Below are 25,814 nucleotides of genomic sequence, written 5' to 3'. Positions count from 1 at the left end.
TACATGACAACATTGTTGTTGCACATATTGTTCGAGATGTCTTCTAAATGTAAGGCAGTTTTAAAAGGCAAATTAATAGAAGGGCAAAGAAAAGAAAATCTGGGAAACATTATATTTTGGCAGGATTATAAAAAAAAAATCACCTATCCTTCTCTTAATCCTACTCCTTCAAGTGTCAGCAGGAGTTCCACTTGCTGTTCAAATGAGAGCAGAATTATGAGAGCTCAAAAATTTTTCGAAACCTTATGCAAAAATGCTTCTGGTCAAATATGCAGAAACTGTTCTTTCCCAGTCCTAAAAGTAGATCCAGTATAACATGCTCAGTGCAAATGCAAGAGGATATGTAAGTGCCACAGTAAGTTTAATGACTCACTGACATACCTGCCAAATTTAAAAGTACAGAATAGAAACTGGATTTGACAAAGGTAAATGTGCTCAAAGTCTCTCAGATTTGCCAATGAAAAGAATGTTCTTTCTTTTCTTGGCACCAGGTTCTGTCAGACTATGTGATTGCAAATGGCTTCAAAGGACACGAACATATTAAAATGCTCGTTCAAGACAGCTTCACAAAGCCCCTTGAAAAAGAACAATTCAAAACTTGAAATAAATTTGTCAAAGCATTTGTAAGGTATAAAGAATCCCTTACTTTATATTCAATTGAGTAACAGTGTAGTGGATACTCATTTAAATAATGTACATACAAGTCAAAACATTTGTGAAGATATGCCTCAACTCTCAAGATTTAAAAGCACAGAAATATTTTCTGTGTACATACATCCAAGAAAATTATCTATTCAACTGATAACTTATAAGACAAAAACAGCTCCTTCCTCTCCGTTTTCTTGGCCATCAGCCTCAATTAAAGAAACAGCAACCAGCATCACTGTTTGAAACAGATGAGGAACAGAAGATAACCCCACAACAGAACTGTTTTTAACTGCTTTTCTACATGTGGAGCTCCTGTAACAAGGGAACAAGAAACTGAAGCCCAACAGCTAGAAGAGTGAGTTTTCAAAACCACTGATTTAGACAGATATAGTATCTATTCTCTCTCTCTTTTTCTCTTTATCAAGTTTTGTCTCTTGCAACTCATGTCCATATTCCTAGTGTTTAATATGCTATATGCAGAGCAAACCTGGCTCCACAGCTGGGAAAGCTGCTATTCATTATGAAATCCTTACCACGTGGCCAAATAGAACATCTGCTTTTATACTTCATGCTTTTAAAATATAAATTCCACAAAGCAAAGTCAGAAAATACCACTAATCTTGTCATAACCCGAGTTCCTTTTCACATAGATAATAATTCAACAAAAGGTCAACCCACAAAGCCATTAAATTCTGTTTATCTTTAAGCAGGTCTCTACAATGACCTGGTATTCCTGACCTTCATTTCTTCTACCGCACTCTCTAACTCTTCAGGGGACTTGTATTCAAAATCTTTCTCCAAATATTCTTCTTCAGCTTGGGTCATCCATTCTTGCATCTCTGCCAAATCCTTCTTCAGATTTACAGCTTTTTCCTGACTTTCAGACAGGCGATTTTTCTGACTAACAATCTAGAATGCAAGGTGGAGAAAGAAAGAGCAGTTTTGTTACTTAAATGTCCTTGTCTGTATGAAAGAACAGTTAAATGTTTGTTAAAACATTTTACTACCACAACATTTTCAGACCTTTTTAAAAGCAAGTCTTAGTAATTACACGTGCAGAAACTCATCATCCCTTTCTAGCAGATCATCAGTATCTATACTCAAGGAAAGAAGGAAAATGACCTTTTTCTTTCTTTCATTACATGCAAACTGGCAACAATTTCTGAAAAAAGGCAGGTGGAAAAAAACCTCTTATGGTCACATGTATCATATAGTTAGATATATCTTTATGCAGAGCACTAAAACACTCTTCAGGCTTGCCTTCTTCCCATAGCCTAAGAAATCAGAATTCTGTATCAACAGCAAGGTTTTCTTAACACAAATCCTTGCCAGACATTACAGCTAAAGTATGTATCTAGGGAGAGCAGAAAGCCTCCACCACCAAACACACCAGACTGAAGTGGTAGCTTATCTATAAGCATTTATTTTTCAAAGCTGTTTAGAAATAGGCAGAAGGATCTGAAAAATATTCCAGATTTTAAGAACAACAGAACTAAAAACTCAGAGTTCTCTCCCACCCACCCCAGAAAGAGCAGCATAAGGTGAGGTGAAATAATTTTTAGTTACAACCAATTAAACTGGAGGGAACTTGGTTCAAACACCTTGCAGAGGTATCTCTTAAGTACTTGCACGTCCTAAGTATTCACCGGGACAAGTTGGATTTCAGCCACTTTGACAGTGGAACCAGTAAAACATGCTTGCTCTACTTCCTCATCCCACCAATACCACCTAACTGCACAAGCAGTTGTAGTAATAAGCAAGCACTAGCAAGATACAGAGAACTCACCTGTTTGCTCAGTTTCTCCCATTGAGTTTGGCAGTCTACTAGTCTAGACTTTGCCCAAGTATTTATGCCCGTGATAGGCTGAGCTCTCAAAGCAGACTCTATATCTTTCATCTCTTTCAGTGATGGTTCAGTCTTCTCCATTTCATTGACAAACATCTGACCACACAGAGAAAATTAATGTTCATCCCTAATGGGCTATTACATTAATTTATAAGATAATAATTTTGTCATTTGTAATTATCCCTGAGAAACTTTGATAAAACAGCAGACTGATGCTGTGTTCAATATCAGACTGTTCAAAAAAATCCTTCAGTTGCCTAAAACATCATAACTACACAAAACCCAAAATATATCTTGCCATACACATTTCAAACATTCTCACATGTCAACACTGGAACAATGCAAGTTTGAAGATGACGTGTACTATGTACCCTGATGTTTCAGACATACCTCACATTTTTCTCTCAAAAACAAACATTTGAAGGTACACTGTAATCAGTTACTAGAAGATGAAATTCCACCTATTCGTGATCATTAAGGGCCACTAGCTAGGAAGAAATCTTATTTGTAAGACATCTTATGTGTAAGACATGTACACCTCCTAAACCCTTGGAATTTCATAAGTTACTTCCTTGTTATTTTTATTGTACTTGGAAGTTTATTGTACTTGGAAGAGCAGAACACTTTTCACTCACAGATTAGATCCCCTAATCACATAACTAGGAGAAATACATAAACATTTTCATAGGAATTAATGTCAACTTTTAGATGGGTATTTGTAAACGTAGTGAAGACCTTTGAAAATTATGGTGTTATAGCTACAAACAAGGAACCAAATAAAATGTGTCCTGAAGAAATACAAGACAATTTTACTGTCAGGTTTTACGGAACATGCCATTGACAATATTTTAATAATAGAAGCAGTATATTAAAGAAGATATGCTAGTCAAGATTTATATTGGAAGATTCCTTAAAAGAGCAAAACTTACTGTGCATTGGTCAAGCTGTCTTTGAAGTCCTTCAGGATCTCCTTGAACAGTTTTTTCTGTCAGTAACAAGTCCTTAACACCATCCATCCACTTCTGAACAACTTTTGAGTCAGCCTATATCAAACATAATAACCAAGAGTTGGTACAATGCCATGATTAAGATAGTATGATTGTTCCATCTCGAAAACATCTAGCAGCGTTAAAACAATATTCCACAAGCTGCTAGCATTGCTCTGGATTTGAATCAGACCACCTTAGTTTTTTCAGGATCAAGTAAGGTGGCAGGCACGGCTTCAAGAAGTATGTGGTCACGCTTCACGTGAGGTACCCTGCCTTAAGGATGGGAACAGTATTTTCCTGGTAACAGAAAAAATATATAACAGCATCCACCACACTTGATCAAGAGATATATTGCAGCTCAAGGAAAAGAGAGGGTTCCGTAGGAATATATGTGGTGGGAAGAGGAAGGAGTAATGCTAAACGTACTTGACAGGTAGACAATATGCTAGGAAACCCATTTGCTTTACAGAGAAACACAAGCATAAAAGGAAAATGCCACAGAGGATTGGACTAATCACTAAAAAAATCCTAGCTGCTTGAAGCCCATAGCAGCAGAATAAATACACAATTGTACAGCCACCTAACCTATACATTTGGCCCCGTATACTGGAGTGAGGTAGGTGGGAAGGGACATAGGAGGGTTGCTATCTCTCTTCCATGAAGTTGTCAAACAAAATTATAAACAAAACCACCACAGACTTAGAACAGGGAAAAAGCTTTTCCTGTCCTGTTTCAACTAAGTTATGTGACTGTCATTTTTTCATAATATAGTTGGCCTTTTTTTTAATCAACTTTTTTTACTGTTTGGTTGTTTTTCAATAAACGGGTTTTTTTAAAATAATATTCTGAAACAACTGTCATCATAAAGCATGGCTATTGAGAAGCAAGCTTCACCTTCTATTCTGCACATCACTAAGAAGGAAAGCACACTATTTCTTTAAAAAACTTAGTGACAAGTCTTTCAAGATCAATACATTACACACTGCTTCTCAAAAACAAAAAAATTCTACAGTAAGAAAACCCACCAGACTAAGATCATGTTTATTTTTAGGTCAACAGTACCATTAGAGGTCAAAATTAGACATCTTTTTATTAGTTTTCCATTTGGGGGGAATTTTCTGACACTCATTAGCCTGAAAATAATTTGCCAAAAAGCAGACCCCAGGACACTTAACGGTGAACCACAGCTTAATGTAAAAAAAAAAAAAAAACAAACAAAAAAAAACCCTAATAATAATACATATCTATAAAAGCTGACATTTGACAAAGCATACATGATTTAGCCTGGCTACAGTAAGCTACTTACATACATAATTGAAGTGAACTAAATGGGATTGCTCACAAAGTTAGGCACACATTTAAATAACTTGCTGAATCATAAAACAAGTCTAAAAATGTTCAGTGAAGTTATAGCTGCAGTCCAGGTAAATGGTAACAGTGGTGAAACACCCAGTGTAGGTTGTAAACATATAAGGGCCCACAATTTTTAGGCATGAACTAAAACAACAGATCCATTTCTAAAATTTATTCCAGGCAAGCAAACAGATCAAATGTGCTGAATTTTAACCTGTTCAGACTCAGAAAAAGCACATGATGTACAGTCATGTAGGTAAACTTAAAAAAAACTGAGAATGGTACATAATCTTAGACATGTCAAGCCAAGCATTATTAGATGCATGATAACAGAATGTAAAGACAAGGAAAATTGTTCTAGAAAAATACTACATGCAAAACTGGTAAAATGAGCCTTCTCTGTTTTCCCTTCACATGAGTATTACAGACAGTCACATAGTACAACGCATATCATGTCACTAATGCATGGACTGTCAGCTTGGGGGAGCCTCTGTCACATCACAGATCACAGAACCACCAGCCGAGCACAGCAGGATCCACAGGCAGATCTGCCACTGAATTGCTCAAACCAAAAAGGACAATTTTAAGCACTGCTTAGCTATTTGCTCACTGTTAAAGTGACACCACATACATTCAGTATCTCCTAGAAGAAACTAAGAAGAATGCACTTTTGGGAAATACCAGGGGTTTTTTGGTCTTTTTTTTTTTTAAATAGAAAAAAAATCAATACCTTTGTGTAGTTGCACAACCTCATGTCTTGCACATGACCCCAAGGATTGTCATTGACTTACTCCTTTATTTTAATTTTCTCCTCCAGTTTAATTTTTTTTCTCCTAATTAATTTTGTGTCTTTGGTATCACATCTCTAGTACTGACCCCATTCAGCATCATACTCACATGGGTGATCATTTAAGATCTCAGAGCCACTATTTACCCAGTTAAGTCCATGATTAGGAAAGCAGGTACATGTACAGGCTCCTCAACTGAACATTATTCAAGTGGAGAAACAGTTCTGAACTTACAAGAAGTGAAGGGAGAAAAAAATGCTAAAAGTTATGAGGTAAGTAGGTCTTGTTCTGTGTAGCTACAGATAATCAAGGCAACTGGAAAGCTGCAATAAATTGAAGAACTGATAAAAAGGTGTTGCAGAAATGATCCTGGGGTACACTTACATATAGAATATTTATTCTGTCATACTAAGTATAAACACAAAGAGGCAAGAGAATAAGAAACTGTGCGATATTGCACATTTAGGTCAAAGTCAGTAGAAGAATTGATGAGGAGGTTGTTGCTGGAAAATTATCACCAGGGGCTCAACTAAGCCTTAGAAGTTAATTTCTTTTTGGGTCCTGTACTAGTCAGTACACTATGGGTAGCCAGCTCCTGCTGACCAGGAGCATCAGCACCTCCACAGCTCCACATGACCCCAAAGGTTGCTGCAAGTAGCTACAGAGAATGAATTTGAAAGAACCAGACTCAAAGCAGAAACGTTTTCAAATATAGGTGCCTATATATACATATATTCCTGAACATAATCAGGAGATGTCTACTCCAGGACACTTTATATCTTTATGCTTCAGGTAACACAGACTAACAATATTACAAAAAAGTGTTATATGAAAGAAACACACATCTTTCCTCTGAAAACCTACAATTCCTCCTCCTATTCATAGGCTGGTTTATGGCTTCCATTCACAAGGTCACTAGCCTACACTGTACTACCATACCTATGCTATTGGTACACACATATTCCACACATACTGCTAAAAAGAATTCAAGTCCTGAAACAAATAATTAGAGAGTAATCCTTTATGAACACAAGCAAGTTTCTCCCTCCAGCCTTTTTCTTCCCCCACAGAGGCAAAAGTTTTCATGGGAGCATAAGTACGCACATAGCGTTACAATCTGTTACTATGATTTCTTCCAGGTTTGCAGCTTAGAAAACAAAAAGGAATGGAGGGGGGGTGGGGGAAATAAAAAAAAGACTTGAGGCTTTTACTAATTCTGAACCAGAACTGGTAACCACTTGTCCAGCTTTCACTGCATCATCATATTACCTGGCTTAATATAAATTTCAGTTTTAACACATCTATACTTGAATAGTCACACTTGGATTGAATTATTAAAAAAAAAAAAACAAAAACCAAAACCAAAAAACCCAGAAAAAGCTTGAATCCTTTATCAAATGAAGGGAAGGGAAAGAAAGACTAAAAAACTTTTGGGGAAAAGTGATGGTATACATGCATGCCACCAGTGTTCTGTAGAGGGTGCATGCAGCAAGTTGCTTGTGTTTATAAATTATTAGATACACATACTCTGCTAAATGGAAAATAATGTAAATAATTCCACAATTTAAAATTGTTTGATGCATGTGAAAATACTTCTGTTAGCTAAGGCACCTTATGTCTTCATCCCAATAGAGAGAATCTCTAAAAGCACCTTCTTGCTTTTTGAAGTTTAAAACGATATGAAAACAAAAATAAACACTACCGTATTAAAAAAAAAAAAAAAAAAAAAAAAAAAAAAAAAAAAAAAAAAAAAAAAAAAAAAGACAATATATTTGGGCTTCATTACTGCTCAGATCAGCTTAAACTTTCAAGCTGATACTGAAGAATGATTAGTGCCTATTTAACTTTTGGGTCACAATAATATTGTCGTAGGCAAAATCATGATATATTTAGTTTGCATTATTTTTTTCCTCTCCCCAGAGGACTATAAATAGTCCAGAGAAGGGACTCAAAGCAAACAAAGAAACCCAACCACTTAACCAGTAAATACTGAATCAGCCACAGTAAGTTATTTAAGCACTTACCTATCCTCTCTTAATCAATGGTTTAAATATCTAAGCAGCCTTTAAATACTCCTGCTTTTAATCCCTTACTTTGTAAAGCAAGAGTTTTGTGTCATGTATATATGTGTGTATATATGTATATAAAAAATGAGTGCAGATAAATCTTAATTCTTTAATTGTTCGCCCCGACACTTCTGAGGCTGTCAGAATGGAAAAAGTCACTACACCTAAAAAAGGAAATAAAGAAAATACCAAACAGGCTTTATTACTGTTGACAGAAAACCCCCTTGAAGGAGCAGTTTTTCTGTAGTAGGTATGGAATTTCAATTTTAGATGTCAAAATAGTCAGGCATCTGACAACAATTACAATAGAGGGCACTCAGCCCCTGGTGTAATTAAGCTTTGAAGACTGCAGGAAACAGACCCTTCACTTTAGTGTAACCTTTTTGTCTTGTATTTAAAAAAAGAGAAATGCTAATTTTAAGTGAAAATTAATTCTATTAAAAATATTCCAGGCATGTTAAAAGTCTTCTGCTAACTTGTTACAAATAGACTACACATGCTTCCAGCCTCTGCCAGACTAGCAGCCAATCTAAATTTCAGGTCTCAATAAATGATCATCTAGACTTCTGCAGGAATACAAAGAAAGAGCTCTAAAGAAAAAAAGAAAAAGAAAAAAAAAAAAGTTATGTAACAAAAAAAAATCTTTTATTTTACCTCAAATATTTTCAACTTGGATGTAATTTCCTCCAGTAGTTTAACATCTTTGGAAATCTGGAGCTTTAACTTGTCCCAGTGTCCCTGCACATGCTTGAACTCTTGAGTGTAGACCTTTTTTATATCAGAAGCAGCATGTTTCTCCAAAGTCTTTGTTTCTTCAGCAAGTTTATCTAACATGGGCTTCTGGGCTTCCAGTGTCTCACAAATAGTCTACAAGGAGTTAATAAATAAATAAATAAATAAATAAAACAAAACAAACAGAAATTTCTACTTCCAGTGTTAGCCATACAGCAGGTACACACTTAAATACAAGTCCAAGCACACCAAATGTTTTATCCTGCAGAGAACAGATTCAGTGCAGAGTGATATTCCTGTTACTGCAGTTATTGCAGAGATGTTCAAACAACTTTGTAGACCACAAAACCTTTTGCTGGTCTACAAGTGCAGTAGCAAAGATTATAGACCAGGCTGCAAAGCCTGGCCACATACCTGAACACACCCAGGCACCTATGTCCCTCCTGTGCCAGTGTGGTGTTAGTACTCAAGTTAGCAAACCAGTGGCTACAATACACTGCAGTCACAGAAAAAACAGCATTGTTTCCCTTTGAAAGGAAATCTGGAGGACATACTAGGAACTCCATTTTTCCATTTCCTCCACAAACACATTGGTTCTGTGGTTTTTTTTTTAACAACAATAAAAAGCCCACACGAACAAGCTGAGTGCATCCTTCCAAGTATTGTAAAGTAAAATTACTCCAAAAGCTAGCTGCAATGAAAACTCTGGATACTTAAGTTTCGAAAGCTACTCTCTTGCAGATGAAATATAGGATAGGAAGGACACAATCTGAATATATTTACTATGGTATTGCCGATATGAAGCATCAGTTGTGCTGAAATAATAGATTTCCAAATATTATGGAAAAATAACAGCTGAAGGCATAAGCCAAGACATGAAAAAATGACACTACTTCATTAAACTGGTAATTTTGGTTATCCTGCTTAAACTTCAAGAAAGAAGTATGGAATCAACACATGAAAGCATTACTAATTTCATTAATTTAACTTTGCTACTATACATATTTGTGGAATGTGTGCACATATATTTTACTGTATTTTACTGAGGAAGAACCTTCTTTACAGTATATTTAGTTTGAAATTAGTTTTTTGTTTTACTTTGTATTTATAGGAAAGAATGAGAATAAAGTGTACCATTTCTTCTAAAAAGGTAGGTAGGAGATGGGACTGGGAAGCAAAATGTACGTTTCTGCAAACAAGATCTTTCTGCACAGGGGCCAAAAATGGAGTTAATCCCTGGCTTGGGTGTTTGCCTGAAGCATTAATCAGTGCCCACTACAGCGCAGGAGGAGGTGAACAATCCCAGATTGTCTGCAGTTTGTTCCCATTTTCCATCACACTCCTTAAAGCTCACACACTGGCATAGTCGGTCCTTTCAGGTTATTTAGTCTCTGATGGAAAGCAGAAAGTAAGGATTTGGGCAGAGGAAGGAAAAGACAAGCCTCCAAAGCCTAAACACCACTGCAATTCAGCCAGAATATGGACCAGAAAAATCTGTGCCAACTTTAAACAATACAGAAATAATATTAAGAGAGAAAACCTAGAGAACTGAAAACATTTTTTAATTTGCTGATTAAAAAAAAACCTGAACACTAACACCCCCGATTACTGGGCTTTTAAAACTATGCATTTTATGACTCTGCTGAATAGAGAATGGTATAAAAACAGATACAGCCCCCCTCTCACCCAGCACCTAGAATTGAAGACTCCCCCAGAGTCACCCATAGCCCTCTTATGCCACCACACAGGGAAATATACATGGTTCTGAATAAAGCATGATTCCACAAAAGCAGTGGAAGAGGCAGGGAAGTCCTTAACTGTCTTTTTTTAAAGAGAAAAAAACCCCAAACATCAGTACTGGAGATGCATGTTTCTCTCCCCTCCCTCCAGCCCTGTAATTGATTATTTTACATAGCAACTGTCATGCATACATTTTCCCCCCCTTATAGGTTTATAAAAGGAATCAAAATACCATTTTCTGCTGGACAAAATTTGTGTGTTAATAACCTTTACGTCTTTCAAGCATTGTTTCCCTTTGAAAAGCAATCTGGAGGCCAAAGGAGTACAGTTACCCACTCACAACAGCTTACTAATGATGAAACAGGATGGACTTGTTGACCAGCTGAACATCAGAGACAGCTTAAGCAGGCAGGCACCCCATATCTGGGGAGGCTGTACCCAGTGCCTGGAGGGGAAGACTGCAAACCTGCACAGCACAGCCTCACTGGGAGGGCAGAGGTAGGGTCAGAGAGCACAGACTGCCCCAGGGGCAGGACATGGTCCCACCAGGACAGCAAAGCCCAACCCAAGCAGGCTGGGCAGGGGCATGGCTGCCAGGCAGCTGCGGTACAGCTGAAAGGCAACTCCCAAAGGATCCCTCCTTTGGAAGGGAAGGGCAGGACACCACTACTGGCTTTACTCAAAATCACACTCAGCAGTGAAGGAGCAGACCTTGGATCCAACCTGATCCAACCAAGTTCCAAGGGGGATGCTCCTGCAGCCCTGACACCCATTTTGGAGTTCCTTGGCACAGGAGACACATGGGCAGAGTGGAGAGCACCTGGAGAGGCCACCAAGGTGACCTGAGGTGCTGGAGCACTCCTGAGATCACTCAGAGCCTCCTCTTCCCTCAGCCTAGCAGCATCAGCTCTCTTGGATTCATTCTCCTGGCACAAGCAACAAGAGAAGCTGTGAAGCCTACAGGCTTGGAAATACACAACCCTTGCCCAGACACATCCCCCAGCAGCCTGTGGTGACCCAGGTATCACAAGCAACCCCCAGAGGCTGCGTCCACACGCAGCTCCCCGATCCCCTTCCCTTTAGGTAATGTTTTAATTACTTTGCTGAAAACAAGGCAGGAGAAAGGAGGATGACAGTGGCTGAATAAGCAAATTCTTCACTTCACTGCAAAGACTGAGAGTTACCTTTGCCTTCTGCAGGGCCTTCTCAACTTTACTGGGGTCACTCAGACCACTGGTGATGGGCTGCTGCCTGCACTCCAGCTCCCTCAGCGTCTCCTTCAGCTGCTGCAGGGAGCCCATGTAGTCAGGGCTTGGCTGGCTTTCTGTCTCTAGAATGGTTGAAAAGAGTAATGGAGCAAAATAAAAAGAAACAGACACCAGACCCAAATCACGAGAGATGTAAATTAAAGTTATCAACTATAATAAAAAGAATAGAATGGCAACCCCTGTAAAAATAGTTTAAAAACTCAATGTCATTTTTGGAATTTTCTTATGCACCTAAGCACCTAAATCTCTTGGGGTGAGTGGGGTGGTGTAATCATTAGTACTTGGACTTATGCATATATATATATATATATATATATACATAACATACACAAAATATGTATTATGGTAGTAGTAAGGGTTTGAGTGGGGTTGTGGTTTTTTTCATTTTTTTATATATACACAGAAAAAGGTAGCAACTTTCAGCCTGTTGCCAGAACAGAGACACTATATGGGAAGCAGAGAGAATTAAAGTATAGATGGAGTATCTGCTTGCAGTCTCTGACACTATCTCAGAATTTGCACAAACCACCCATCTGTGGAATCCCAGGCAGGAGGCAGAACCTTACCCTGGTGTTTCAGAATGAAAACATCAGATTTAGAAAACTTCAGCAAACAGGATTTCAGCTCTAAGACCTGTACTGTGGAATGCACATTCTCTGGCCTTGGATTCCTAAGCAATTTCATCACTGCCAAAAGTGAAAATTAATCTAAGCCTTGTTCTGACTCACCAGGTAACTTTTCAACAGCTTAATGTCAAAACTGCCACACCATTTATAACTATGGAATGTTTCTAGAGAGAATGTGAGTTTATCTAGTTTCCTCTTCTTAAAAACACAGGATCAATTTAAATAGAAGGAAAAAGATAATAATTTGGTAAAGAGCAAATAGGTGCACTCGCACTAAATAAACTACAGCAAATTCTGAAGGAGAAGAAAATAGTTAAAATAGCCTCCCATTGGCAAAAAATTAAGTTACGATTTGCATTTAAATGTCCATAGGCATGGGACTTAGTAGCACTCCCCAAGGGAATTTTCAGAGGATCAGAAAAGAGCCAGGAAATGAGCTGGCCTTCTGTCAGTCAAAGCCTGACATGTGACCAAACCAAGTGCTTCCACCAGTTGTTTCTCCCAGTTATACGCTTGGGAAGTTTTTACCTTACAGTAATGCAAACTGTGCTGTAAACTGAAACCTTTAACTGACATTTCTATCAGTTCTTCAGCAATAAACAATCTGCAGAGAAATTATCACTCAAAAAATAGACAAATTCAACATGCTGTTATATGTAAGATGTATTTACCAAATAATAACTGATTCAAAAATACTAATAAATCCTCAAGTGATGTATGGCATGAAAAAGTAAGGCATGTTTTTTGTATCATCATGTAATAATTACCAAAACACACAATACCAGTAAAATTATTCTAAAGTACACATACTCAGAACAGTCATAACATAATCATACCCTGTAATCTGGCAGATCCCTAAAGCATACTCTGTAATCTGGCAGACAGATGTTATTCATAAAGCTTTCTATATTGATGTAATTGAATTATGCAGGCCCTGTGCAACATGTTATATAGATATAGATGGCCTAACAATTTAGTCATTGAGTATTTTTATTACTCACAGAATAAAGTATTAATGCCCTTCCATTTGGGGCCATTAGCAAAAGCTTCCTTGAATTCCGCAGAAGCAAAATGAAAGCTAAGGGCAAAAAAAGTCTCCTTATTATTCTGTGCTCTTGCTATTCAGCTGTAAAATATTACCAGAGCTAGGTATCTTGTATATTACATTTAAAATCCTTCATAGTGAACATTCATAGTCAATTTTTTAATGCAAGTCCAAGGAGAAAGTGCCTGAAAAGCAATCCAGATTCCAAATGGCTTCAAAGTTGAAATTTCCAAAAGGAATTATGTATGACTAATGTGCTCAAAGCTATGAAAAAGAATAAATTTCACATGCACACTTCAATTTTACAAGGTTCTCTTAAATCTTCTATATTTTCATTTCTAGTATTATTATTTCTGTATGGGTCAGAGACACATAGCTTTTCAAACTATATTATCCACCTTAAATATGTTTTTCTAGATCCTGATACATGGATTCAAAAATGCTGCTTGTTTGCATAATCACTTTTAACACCATGGAATGATGTTTTGTAGAGTGCACAGCACCGGTCATAAGATTATTCTTTCTGGTGAATAAAAAGAGTGTCAGCTTCACCCAAAGCCTCCCAAAATGAGCAGAAAAATGACCAGAAATCAGCGATTTTTCAGTCAGCTCCAAACAAAAAAAAAACCAGAATACAAGTATCAGGAGGGATTAAGTTAAACAACAATATATACACACATATATATATATATATATATGTATGTACACTTCTTACCTTTCTTCAGCTGCTTGTGATGTTCCTCTAGTTTCTGACAAGTCAACTTGAAATGACTGAGTAAACCATTCAAGCTCTCCTGAATGAAGTTTGGAGGCATGGGTTGAGAGGTGAGTATATTGCAGGTGGCTTTCAGGTGTTCCAGCTGTGGACTCAGACTTACAAGATGAGTTAACTCCCTCTGTGAAAGATAAAAATATAATAAAATCTCAAATGAAGATTTTAGTGACCTGCTGCAAAGCTCCTACACATTACTAGGACAACAATGTTAAAGCACACAGGTACCAATAACTTCCAGCCAAATTCAGGTGCCCTGGCTGCCTCAAAAGTTTTCATTTAACTTATTGACTAGGCTATGCTCCTCTGGGATATTCTGTGCTCCTAACAGCTTTCAATCAAAATTAGCAGGTTTTGTCAGACTGACTTACCTGACATAAGTCTTGCAGGGCTGCTGAGGGCTGAGATGCCAAAGAAGCATCATTTTTAAGCCAGCCATCCTTCTCAACTACAGTCTTCTCAAGCTCACTCATTTCCTTAAAATAAGCATTTATATCTTCCTGATACTTTATTTTTCTGGACACTTCTTCCAGATGATGATGCACTTCTTTCCACTCTGACAATATTTTCTCCATCACTGTTTTTATATCTACTGTAGAAAGTCCCTCTAAAAAGATAATTTAAATTATTGGTACATGCACTCAATGTATTACAATTAACAGGTGTTTAACTGTTCTTCTCTTAACATATAGGTGCATATTTGAATTAAGGTGCAAAATGTTTTGATTTCAAGACCACTATCCATAAAATTGTACTTATTAATAACAGTACTTAAAGTTTTTATTTCCACATTAATAGTAAAATGAAGAGTGAGAACTCAACAATAAGCTGACTCTTGACCATGACGATTTGTGTCTAAATGCTGATATATAGGTTTAAGTAAAATAAGTTTTATTTATGTAGACTTCTTTATTATTATAGACTCCACAAAGAAAGATAGAAGTAGGAAGCTGAAAGGTAGCAATCAATCCATTAGAAAGGTAGATGGAAATCCAGTCAGCCCAGGAGAAGTAGAAAGCAATGGCTAACACTGCATGCAGATATGATGAATAACCAGGTAATATGAATAGCTAGAAAAGCAATATGACAAAACACACAGTTATTTCCCCCTCAGAGTGACTATGTGAAGCACTTGCTACACTAACATTTTGACAAAGTATTGCATTACTTGAGGATGCCACAGCAGCAGTGAACAGACCTCCCACCCATTCCTTTGTTACTTCCTCAGATGCCAAAAGTAATTGACCATTTTGCTATATATGAAGAAATTTCAGTGCAAATCTGCACTCAACAGGGAGGAAAGAGGGAGGATCTCCATCCAGACACACAGAAAAAGAGCAGCTACAATTTTTTATAATCTAAACTTCAGGTCAAATCACTGGCTTCCAAGCATTGGCACCCAGTGTAAAAAGCTTACACGATATCAGGCAAGGAGGGGAAGATTAGAGACACTTAGAAGATTGAGGCATCCAGGCAAAAGGACTGGCCAGAAAAAAACATGACAGCTGGGAAATCCAATAGAAGTCAACATTTTCCAGAAGGGATGCTACACAATGCAGGACAGTGATACCATTTTTTGACCTGTCTGAATGCTACCGGTCACAACAACTTAATCAGAAGCCACAGCATATATAAAAGACTGTGTCTGGACTATATGAACAGTTCTTTTATGAGGACAGTCACATTTCAGTGATAGAGCTTTGTCAGATTATGAACAAGATTTTGGCAAGGCATAAAGATTCAACTTTCACTGATGTTAATTATAAGTTTCCAGGGATAAGTATTTCATTTGACAATCATTTTCTCAAGAATGTTGGCTTCTCTCTCTTGCCTTTGAACCATAAATTCTGACTACACCATCAAAACAGTTATCACAGAAACAGAGAAAACTATGAATAAAGATATACACCCATTTATCAAGCATAAATTTGACATCTAAATTTCAGTTCTAAGATAGTTATATTTTTTTAACTTTATACTTAAAATCTCCACACACAAATTCAAATTAAACCATGCCCTTTCCTTCAAAAGCATTTTACTTTTACTACCATTTGAAGAACTTTATTTCAATAATAGTAACCTTTAAAAGGCTGCAAATGAACACACATTAAACAAGAATATTACTTTTCTTTAAGCTTTAATAGAAACAAAACACCTATCAATAACTAATAACAGTAACAATGACCAGCATCTCCGAAAAGGAAAAAAAAAAAAATGGCAGAAGATGAAAGGAACATATTGTCATACTTAAATGAAGGCAAAGTACTTCAATATTATTTTCCAGCACCTCAGCCGATCAAATCACAAAATAGAAAAACCTTAAAGTTGCATACCCTTTCCCATTTGATCCAAAAGAATATGTCCACTTCGTTTCAGTTCATCTACCTTTTGGCTTTTTTCAACCCTTTCTTTTTCAATCACCTACAAAGTGAATGCCAAAAGAACAGTTTCAGAGAGGATAATTTTTCTTGACCTCCCCACCCACCTCAGGTAACATGTATTTACCCACTACTACCCAAAACAAACTCCAGTTTTATTGTATACAGCACTTCCTATTATACATGTTAGATCTGTTAATCCAGAAAAAAACTGCAATGAGTTTGCTGTCACGAGTACCAGGCAAGTAAGAGACAAGTACAACAAGAAATAAAACACTGTTAAAAGGGTTGACAATCCTGCAATGGGAAATCAGATATTGAAACGCTAGCTAAAGAAATTTGTGATCAAAATTTGTAATTATTTTATATGAACCGACTAAGAAAAGGCTTTTTATAAATAGTCCCTTCACCTCTATAGTTTCTACTGAGATTTCCAAAAGAAAACAACTACTTGTTCACCAGAAGTCCAGCTATCAAGAACTATAGAATCACTAGTAATCCACTGTCCTAAGGTCTGGTTCTTCACTCTCCTTTATAAAGAAAGAGTGCAGGAAATCCTATGTGACTACCATGATTTTTAGAGGAACAAGTTTCTCCCTCAAGACATCCATATTGGTGAATGTTCCTGTGTGAGCAGAGAGGCAGAATACATCCACAGAAAGATGAGTTTCTTAGCCACAAGACCAAAACTCAAATATCCTCTGAGATTACAACAAAGTATCTCAAAATTCAAATGTTTTCAAAAGTAACGTTCAAAGGTCATTACTCTGGTTTAGACACACTATAGAAAATTCCAAAGCATCATGCATTTATTTGCAGAGTTTGGCAGAACAAACACTGTCCTATCCCCTTACAGACAAATAATTTGAAAACAGTGAAGTTCATGGGAACCCAATGTTCATCTTGGAGCATATTTTATAAAGGGCTACAAACACTCAAAGTTCTATAAATAAACTACTGTGAGGGTTGTTTTGGCATTTATTTCCAACTGCCATTCCAAACATTCCTACTGGTACCATTTTGGACTAGAGCATCAAGAAAGAGTCTTGTTATAGATATTTTTAAGTATTGTCTTTGATTTCCAAAGAATCAAATCTAGCAGATCCTGCTAAAGCTCCAGTAAGCCTCCATTAACAAAGCATGTTCAAGAACTTAAGAAAAAGGCAAGAACACAATCCTGAAACAGAAGGAAGATTAAATGTTTATCTCATGGCTCCCACAGGATCCTATAAAATTTTTTCTGTCTTGCAGGTAAATAATACTATATCTAAGTTGTAACTATCAGGTTTCCTTCAAAATTAATACAGCAAATAACATGTTGAAACATTTTAACAGACTACTTTAGGCAACAGAATGTCACAGCATGATTCAAGGGGGTCTTTGAGAAGCCCACTGGTCCATCTTTGTCAAAATTATAAAAATGTCAATCAAGTCCATCTCCAGCTGTGAAACAAATCCAAAATATGCTGCTTAGTGGAAAAGATACTAATCTTGAATACAGACATCTATCAGAAATCCACAGCAGACATCAGTAATATATTTTTTAAATCTCCTCTGGATTGTGCAATAAACACCAGCATAAGTTTGTGTCCAGCTGGTTAGAGGTCTCCATGTGTCCAGCTCTGAAACTGTTTAACTAAAGAACTTAATCCCCACGAAGCACACAGAGAAACCCACAAGTTGATGTGACAGCCAGAAGGGAGACAAAATATGCTGTTCTCCAGAACACTCTCTATCTCCCCATTTTACCTTCAACTTTTCTTTCATGTTTGAAGTCTCTCTCATCTTCTTATATTCTTTGATGTCTGCAGCCTGAATGGCAGATCTGGATTTTGAAATCCAGTTCAAGAGGTCAGTACATTCAGCATCAAACCTGGTTTAAAAGGTGAGACAGTTTTGTTTTAGGTTTGTCAGTTTTCCCTATTTATTCACCCTCTCTTAAAGCAGAAGTCTTAAAGTTCAGCACTCAATCCCAAAACAGCAAAGCTGCACACAAGGTTCACACTTCTTGTACTACTGATCACAGACAATGGACACAGACAGACTTTCAAAAACCTGCCATAGTAAAAATTATGTCCAGGGTATAATTTTTAGGAGAAAATTGAGAAAGCATGGTGAACCTTATTTCTTAATTTTTTTATATATATCTTCATGCAAACTACTATTGTTTCCTTTAATACATCACAAAAGATCTCTCAGAGCTGAGCATGTTGAACATAAAAAAACTAGGCCTCAGGAACAAGGCAACAAGAATTACAGTTCTAGATTTCAAAAATCTGCAACACTAACCTGAAGAAAAACTTAGCAGCTTAAGGACCCATGGCAGTGACAGCTGACAAACCCTGAATGTATAGCTGAAGATTTATAGCATAGCATTTTTGGCAGCAGTTGGACATGCCTATACTAACATAACTTTCCTATGCCTAAAATCTCCAAGCTAAACCCCACTACCATTACCACAAAAAAACCAAAAACAAAGCCCACAACTCGCAAATTAACCAACACTGTACAGAACTTGAGAGAAGGATAGATAAGCCTTACAGTCCAAAAGTCAGGCCACATTACAATTATACTACTCAATACAGTTTTAACTGTAACATGGAATAACAGCACCCCAACAAATGAAGAAGTCAGTATAATTCACTGAAAGTTTTCATGGGAAAAACAGCAGAATTCTAGTTACAGAATTCTTGTTACTGGCCATTTGCTGTTTTCAACTTAAATAACTGTGATCAGGCAAAAGCATCAGAAAATTTAACCTATTTTAACTGACTCCATCCTTAATACGGTGTGAACTTTGGACAAAAAAGATGACAGATCAGATAATTTTTGCTTTCAAAGTCTAAAATAGTTTCCATGACTCATGAGACAGAAAGGAGGGACAGATGGGCTCCTAACTGAGTTACTGCCTTGGGACACCTATATGCACACACCACTCCCACCAAGGATAAGAGGATATGACCAGGCACAGTGACTCTCTGCTCTTGATGCAGCCCTCTGTTCTCTCCCTAAATGACTTACCAAAGGTTTAACTTAGTGACAACCTCAAAAAAATGCTCAATTTTTTTTTTTTCCTCAGGCAAGCATGAAATGTAAAACAGTGAGTATGCAGAATTTACTTAATTTATCTCAAAACAGTTCCCTTAGTTCTAGGTATACTTCTTAGCAAAGGTACTGCAACACGTCACAAACTAAATGGCAGCCTTCTTTTAATCAAAGGAAAAAAAGTGAGGGACTCTTACTAGGGACCACAGTGATGAGGGGTACTGGTTTTAAGCTGAAAGAGGACAGGTTTAGATTAGGCAGAAATCCTTTACTGTGAGGGTGGTAAGACAGTGGCACAGGCTGCCCAGGGAAGTTGTGGTTGCCCCCTTCCTGGTCTAGTGGGAGGTGTCCCTGCCCATGTAAAGGGCTTGGAACTAGATGATCTTTAAGGTGCCTTCCAACCCCTAACATTCTGTGATTCTGTACACACTAATCAGTAGATCACAGCAGATATAGTTATGAAAGGAGAGGTCCCTGTACTAAACACCAGGGAGATGGAATAGGTTTCTGAGCTTTCTTTGTGCAATTTCTCTCATTTCTCCCACGTTTTATGTAATTATAAATAATTAATAAATAAATCAAAGTACTTGGCACTTTAACAAAATCATTTAACCAAAGATGAGAAAATGGTTTTCCAAAATAAATATAATAATTCTATCTTTCAGCAAAGTAACAGAGGTACAAAGGGCTGAAGACATACTTTTTTGAAAAATGTAAAAATCACATTTCCCTTTGAAATTAATGGATGCTGTAGGCTTTCTGTTGCTCTAAAAACAGAGCTAGATTATCATTCCCTTCCCATTCCCCAAACCCAAGCTCACAACCACAATTTAAGTACTCCTCACTTGCATGAAAAAGAATCAAAAGCTACGACCAAGAGATGCAAATCTATGTGGTATCTAGTGAGCAAGGGAAAACAGCAGTGTCATATACTTACTTTTTCTTTGCTTCACTGTCCCCTGGGATCTGCCTTTTCTTTGGAGGTGGTGGGGGGGGCAACTCCTGTCTGGATTTTTTAACCACCACCTGTTCCTTCAATGATGTTTCTGCAGCAGTCTTCTGTGAAACCTGTGACATCCCTAAGCTTCCTACAGCTTGTGTTACCTATACAAAAATAATTTAGCAAAAGGGTTAAATGCCATTTGGAACACAGAATTAATTTATATTGCTTACTTCCTTTTATTTATCAGCCATAAAAGTCCATTCATTCACTCCTCCAAATAACCACACCTAGCCATCATGAAGAACCTTTATCACAGATGCACTCCAGAGGAAAATCTTCATTAGTCTCATTTTACAGATGTGAACCACACAAAATTCTCAGTTTAACTAGAATTTCATGCCAGTCCAAGTGAACCTAAATCAACAAAATAAGCATTACATCTATTTTCTTTCACAATTGCTTAGTTCACAGAAAACAACCCTAGGGTTTATTAACACACAATTTTATATTTATATCCCATAAAACCAGAAAAGAGCCCTCAGAAAGAGCCAGAACACAGTGGATTTGAGCTAAAAACTCACTTCAATCAAGGAAAACCTTCCACACTCTTTAATGGGTTATATAGTAAGTCCCATGTGAACCAACTTGTAAGTTCTAAGTGTATGCTTGATACTTAGGGGGAATCAAAGGAGGAAGATCTGGAAGATCTCCGGTGCTTTTATTCAAACAGAAGAACAAATTAAATCCATATGGCTGAAATGGACCTCTATTCAGACTGAACAATTCATTCAATATACACTATACAATAAATGGACTGTGAATCCGTGCCACAGCCTTTGCCATAACATTTTTATACCACAAAAAGGGGATGAGTCATAAAACTGTCAAACAATTCTCACAGAAGCCAGTGGGAGTTCTGTCTAAATAAAAATATTACCAAGCACTCAAAATACTAAAATAAACATTTAACAATTTAGCTTGGCGATCATAACCATTATATTTCAAACAAACAACTACTCTATTTTCAACAGATGAGAAATCATACTCACAGAGCATAAATGCTTGTATGACTCCCATCTGTTAATCTATTCTGGGTTTGGGGTTTTGTCTTTGCTCTCTTTTAGTATCATATTTAATCCAGTCCCAGCACTCTTACAGTGTTAAAAGGCATTTGCATTGACTGATAATACATGGCAAGCCTGCTTTACTCATCAGAAAAATGAAGCTTAGTCTGTGTGAGAAAGGAGTAACAGTTCTAGTCAGGTTAAAAACTTGGGGGTTCAAAGACCAAAAAATACAGACAGCTTTGTCAGCAGGTAAAGTCAGCCCCACGTCAAGGAACACTCCCCTACCTCTCTAGCCTCATGACAAGAACTTGCCTGGGCAATTTTGCTGACAGCATCAATGAGAGTTGCATACATACAGATATCTAAACAGCTAAAAAATAATACAGCTTTGTAAAGTACCTGGTTAGAGTAATCTTCTAGCTTCTGAACCAAACTGTCCCACCTCTGTGTTAGTTCTTCTTGATCCTGATCTATTTTACTGGATGCTCTGCCATTCCCAAGGATCTGGGCGACATCCTGACTTAGTTCATTCAGCTGGTCCAGTGTTTGGCGTTTCATACCCATGTCCTCTTTCAAAATCTGAAGTACAAAGAAAACATTAAAAGACAACACCAATTATTCCACCATCCCTTAGCTTTTAATTCCACCGAGGGAGCAATGTCCTACCTGAGCCAGATGCATCACAGGTTTCAAAACAGTTCTCTTTTGTAACAAAACACTAACAGACACTCTTATAAAAAGCACATCACTGAAATAGCTCTTAAAAGCAGTCAGTAACATGTCTTGAGTAACAGTTACATAGCAATAGTTCAGGTACAAGCTGCACCAATTTCCTTTAAAAAAATAAACCCAAACCACAAACCCACACTTTGGAAGATACAGCTGACTGGTGGCCTGCAATACAACACTGTAAAAAACCCAGGATAACTGTTTCAAAGTTTGGCACACCAACTTGGAATGGTAATGAAGTAAGTTGTATACATTTATCAATTCAAGTGAAATAATCTGGCAAGGAAAGAATATTGTCTTGGCTTTAAAATGCTAGGCATTCACAGCTCCTACTGGGGTCAAACTGGTAATTTGTCATTTATTTAGTCTATGAGACTTGACAGGATAGAGCAGGATAGTGATACTCACTGCTAGTTTTCGAACATTCACACTAAGATCTGTTTGATCTTTGAAGTTTCTTGTCTGGACCTTACTCAAAGCCTCTTCTTTCTCAGTTAACCAAGCTTTCAACAAGCACTGTAAATCACAAGAAAAACAGCACAAGAAAATTCCAAGTTTGTGAAAGAGCTATTGACAATTCCTTCTCTAAGATCTCTGCACAGATTCCAAAGCACATTTCTAGTGTCTTTATAGGCTGGAATTTCAGCTGACATTAACAGAAGTAGTACATAAAAGAGGACAAAAAACCATCAGATCAGAGAACTAAGTAATCCTTTCCAGCTAAAAAAAAATTCAACAAAACTATATATCACTATATAAGGGAAGAACCCCCCAAGTTATTTTTAGCTAGCAGATATCCACTGTAAAACTGATGAAGGACTTCTAACTTATATTAGAATTGAATATATCTCAATGGTAAGCATCCTTTCTTTCATTCTTCACCCATCCTCTGTGATTCAAAACCAGCTGTTGCAAACATTTTCTCACAGAAGCTGCACCACTGATAATTCAGAGCTCTTTTAGTCCAGGCAGTTGGCCAAAGACTCAAATAGTCACCTCCTTGTTTACCCTACCTACTAACAATTGCCAAAAACCTTCAACAAATACTGCCTCATTAACTGCTAGAAGCTGGTGTGGTCTACTCTGGACAGTACTGACTCAGGGATGTTGAACTTTTTCCACTTTTTTCTAGGAAATCTATCCTGGGTCTCTTTCCTCACACCTTGAATACAGTTTTGAGCCTCCAACTAGAAGATCAACCTCAAAGAGCTGTAATGAGTCCAGAGAAGGGCAATGAAGCTGGTGAAGGGTCTAAAGAATAAGATTCAATGAGGATTATCTGAGGGAACTGGGGTTGTTTAGCCTGGAGAAAAGGAGGCTGAGTGGGGGAGACCTTCTCACTCTCTGCAACTGTGAGGAGGTTGTAGGGAGGTGGGGGTTGGTCTCTTCTCTCTTGTAACAAGCAACAGGACAAGAGGAAATGGACTCAAGTCACACCAGGGGAGGTTTAGGTTGAATATTAGAAGATACTTCTTCACTGAAAGAGTAATTAAACACTGGAATAAGCTGCCCAGGGTGGTGATCACCATCCCTGGAGATATTTAAAAGACATATAGATGTGGTGTTCAGGAACCTGGTTGAAGCACTGGACTTGACGGAGTTAGGTTAATGGTTGGTAGCGTTAAGTTATGATTGGACTCCATGTATCTTGAAGGTCTTCCCCAATCAAAACAATTCTGTGATTCTCTTCAGTCACACAGCAGTCCTGGAGGAACACCAGCAAGAACTGGCATCAAGTACCAGGAAGGTTTTTAGATAATTTATATGATGTTGCACATTTCCTATTGTTGCTGTAGCTGCACAGCCATCTCCACAGACTAGAATATCCAGCTTTCATTCAAGCTCAGTTGCATAGACACTGGCATACTGCTACTTGTCTGTGTTAAATAAATAAATTAAATAAATTACACAAGGCAGACCTTTTTGTTCCCTGAACAGCACACTTTACAGCAGCCACAAGGCTCCTCAGTCAATCTGTATATTTTTGGTATTGTCCCAGAACTGACTACAGCAACTTCTGGGCTAAAGAAGTTAAGGCAGTTTACATTGCCAATGTGCAAAATGGCAGATTTAAGGCAGATACGATTTAAGTCTGTGAGAAATAAAATTATATCACCACATGCTGCCTGGAAAAATCACACTGGCACCCCAACCAACATATTTGATGCATAAGAGGAGCTTAAAAAACCTTCCATGTATTCAATTAATTTCTGCTAAATCAGCAGTCAAAGATAAATCTCCATAGAAAACTGAAACATAATTATCACAGTGCTAAGAAATATCTGGCACTGATTGAGGAATTTGTTTCCTGAGTGGTAAGAATTGCGTTGACTTGGCAATGTGGTTTCCAAGAATTTTCTAGGCAGCCAAAAAAGGCTGATGTATTATTGCTCATCTCTCCATCTGGTTGGGTGAAATGGAAAAACGATAGTTCCTAAATGTTTCAGCTACTTTTGTGTTTAAAAAGTGCTTGTAATGAAGCTTTTAATTAGTTTCAAATTGTAATCTTTGTAGATCACTTGATAATTCTTGAGGACAGAGAACTGTAATTCAAACCAGTTAGCAATAAACGCACTGGTTCATAGCTGAATAACAAATGCAAACATAAGCTGATCTAAACCATCTAAAATAAACTGCTTTCTGATTACTTGTATTATGACATTCTACATTAAAAAGCAATTTTTTATTTTTATTTTTTTTTACATTTACAGAGCAACACCATTATATACAAATAAAAAAAGGTGAGGAAAGAAACTCAAGCAGAAGATGACAAAAATAATAAGAGGGAAGAAACATGTCTGTGAGCATTGGGGATGTCCAGTCTGTAGAAGAGAAGACTCCAGGAAGACATTATTGTGGCCTCTCAATATTTAAAAAGAGGCCTGTAAGAAGGATTGGAACAAACGTTTTAGCAGGGCTTGTTACAACAGAACAAGGGGTAATCGTCTTAACTTAAAAGAGGGTAGAGTCAGACTAGATGTAAAGAAGATTTTTTTCACAATGATGATGGTGAAACACTGGCACAGGTTGCCCAGAGAGGTGGTAGATGCCCCATCCATGGAAACATCCAAGGTCAGGCTGGAGACGGCTCTGAGAAACCTGATCTAGTTGGAGATGTCCCTGCTCACTCTGCTCACTGCAGGGGAGGTGGGAGGGACTGGACTATATTATCTTTAAAGATCCCTTCCAACCCAAGCCATTCTATGATTTTATGACACTCCTAACAGTATTGTAATAGTTAGAGTGGTTACTTTTCCCCAGATAATTATAAGGGTGTGAGATGACAGAAAGCACATACAAATAAGGTCATCAAAACCAAGACCACCTGAAGACCATCCCTTGACATATAGAGTATGGATTTTTGAGGAATCCTTACTTCTCAACTTACCCTGCCCAAAAGGTGCCAGAAAATGTTAGCACGCAATTTTCTATATGTACATAAACATATGCCAACACAGTATTTTAAACAAACATATATAGATACTTGGCATTGGATCAACCTGAATCCAAATCTTAAAACCACATTAACAGCAAGGTAACAACAACACCGCAAACTGCAAATTCAGTTTATCAATATACTGCAAATAAACATTGGGAGGTTCATGAGGAAACATATCTAAAACCTTAAAAAATGCAGATAAACACCCCTGTCAAAGAAACCTGGCAGAACTGAGTACCAACAGCTATACCAGCACTGTGCTATTTCTTTAAAATGTCTAAACAATCTGGATGAGCTGCAGAGTATAAATAATATCTTACAAAAATAAATACCAACATTT

The 25,814-nt window shown here is 37.3% G+C and overlaps 1 protein-coding gene across 5 annotated transcripts in view; it reads right to left on the bottom strand.

Annotated features, from left to right (window-relative positions):
* UTRN (utrophin) overlaps positions 1 to 25,814 on the bottom strand; it is a 345,394-nt gene that overhangs the window by 229,399 nt on the left and 90,181 nt on the right. For all 5 annotated transcript variants that reach the window (XM_071740500.1, XM_071740501.1, XM_071740499.1 and 2 more), the window contains 12 exons: positions 22,444 to 22,551; positions 21,706 to 21,885; positions 20,234 to 20,400; positions 18,001 to 18,124; positions 16,207 to 16,294; positions 14,245 to 14,480; positions 13,817 to 13,997; positions 11,347 to 11,492; positions 8,345 to 8,557; positions 3,424 to 3,537; positions 2,435 to 2,590; positions 1,387 to 1,557 (listed from right to left, as the gene is read on the bottom strand). In XM_071740500.1, coding sequence (XP_071596601.1) covers positions 1,387 to 1,557; positions 2,435 to 2,590; positions 3,424 to 3,537; positions 8,345 to 8,557; positions 11,347 to 11,492; positions 13,817 to 13,997; positions 14,245 to 14,480; positions 16,207 to 16,294; positions 18,001 to 18,124; positions 20,234 to 20,400; positions 21,706 to 21,885; positions 22,444 to 22,551 — 1,884 coding nt within the window. The remainder of the gene's footprint in view (positions 1 to 1,386; positions 1,558 to 2,434; positions 2,591 to 3,423; positions 3,538 to 8,344; positions 8,558 to 11,346; positions 11,493 to 13,816; positions 13,998 to 14,244; positions 14,481 to 16,206; positions 16,295 to 18,000; positions 18,125 to 20,233; positions 20,401 to 21,705; positions 21,886 to 22,443; positions 22,552 to 25,814) is intronic.

Source organism: Heliangelus exortis, chromosome 3, assembly GCF_036169615.1.
Source record: "Heliangelus exortis chromosome 3, bHelExo1.hap1, whole genome shotgun sequence".
Classification (NCBI taxonomy): Eukaryota; Metazoa; Chordata; class Aves; order Apodiformes; family Trochilidae; genus Heliangelus; species Heliangelus exortis.
This window is presented reverse-complemented; position numbering and strand designations above follow the sequence as displayed.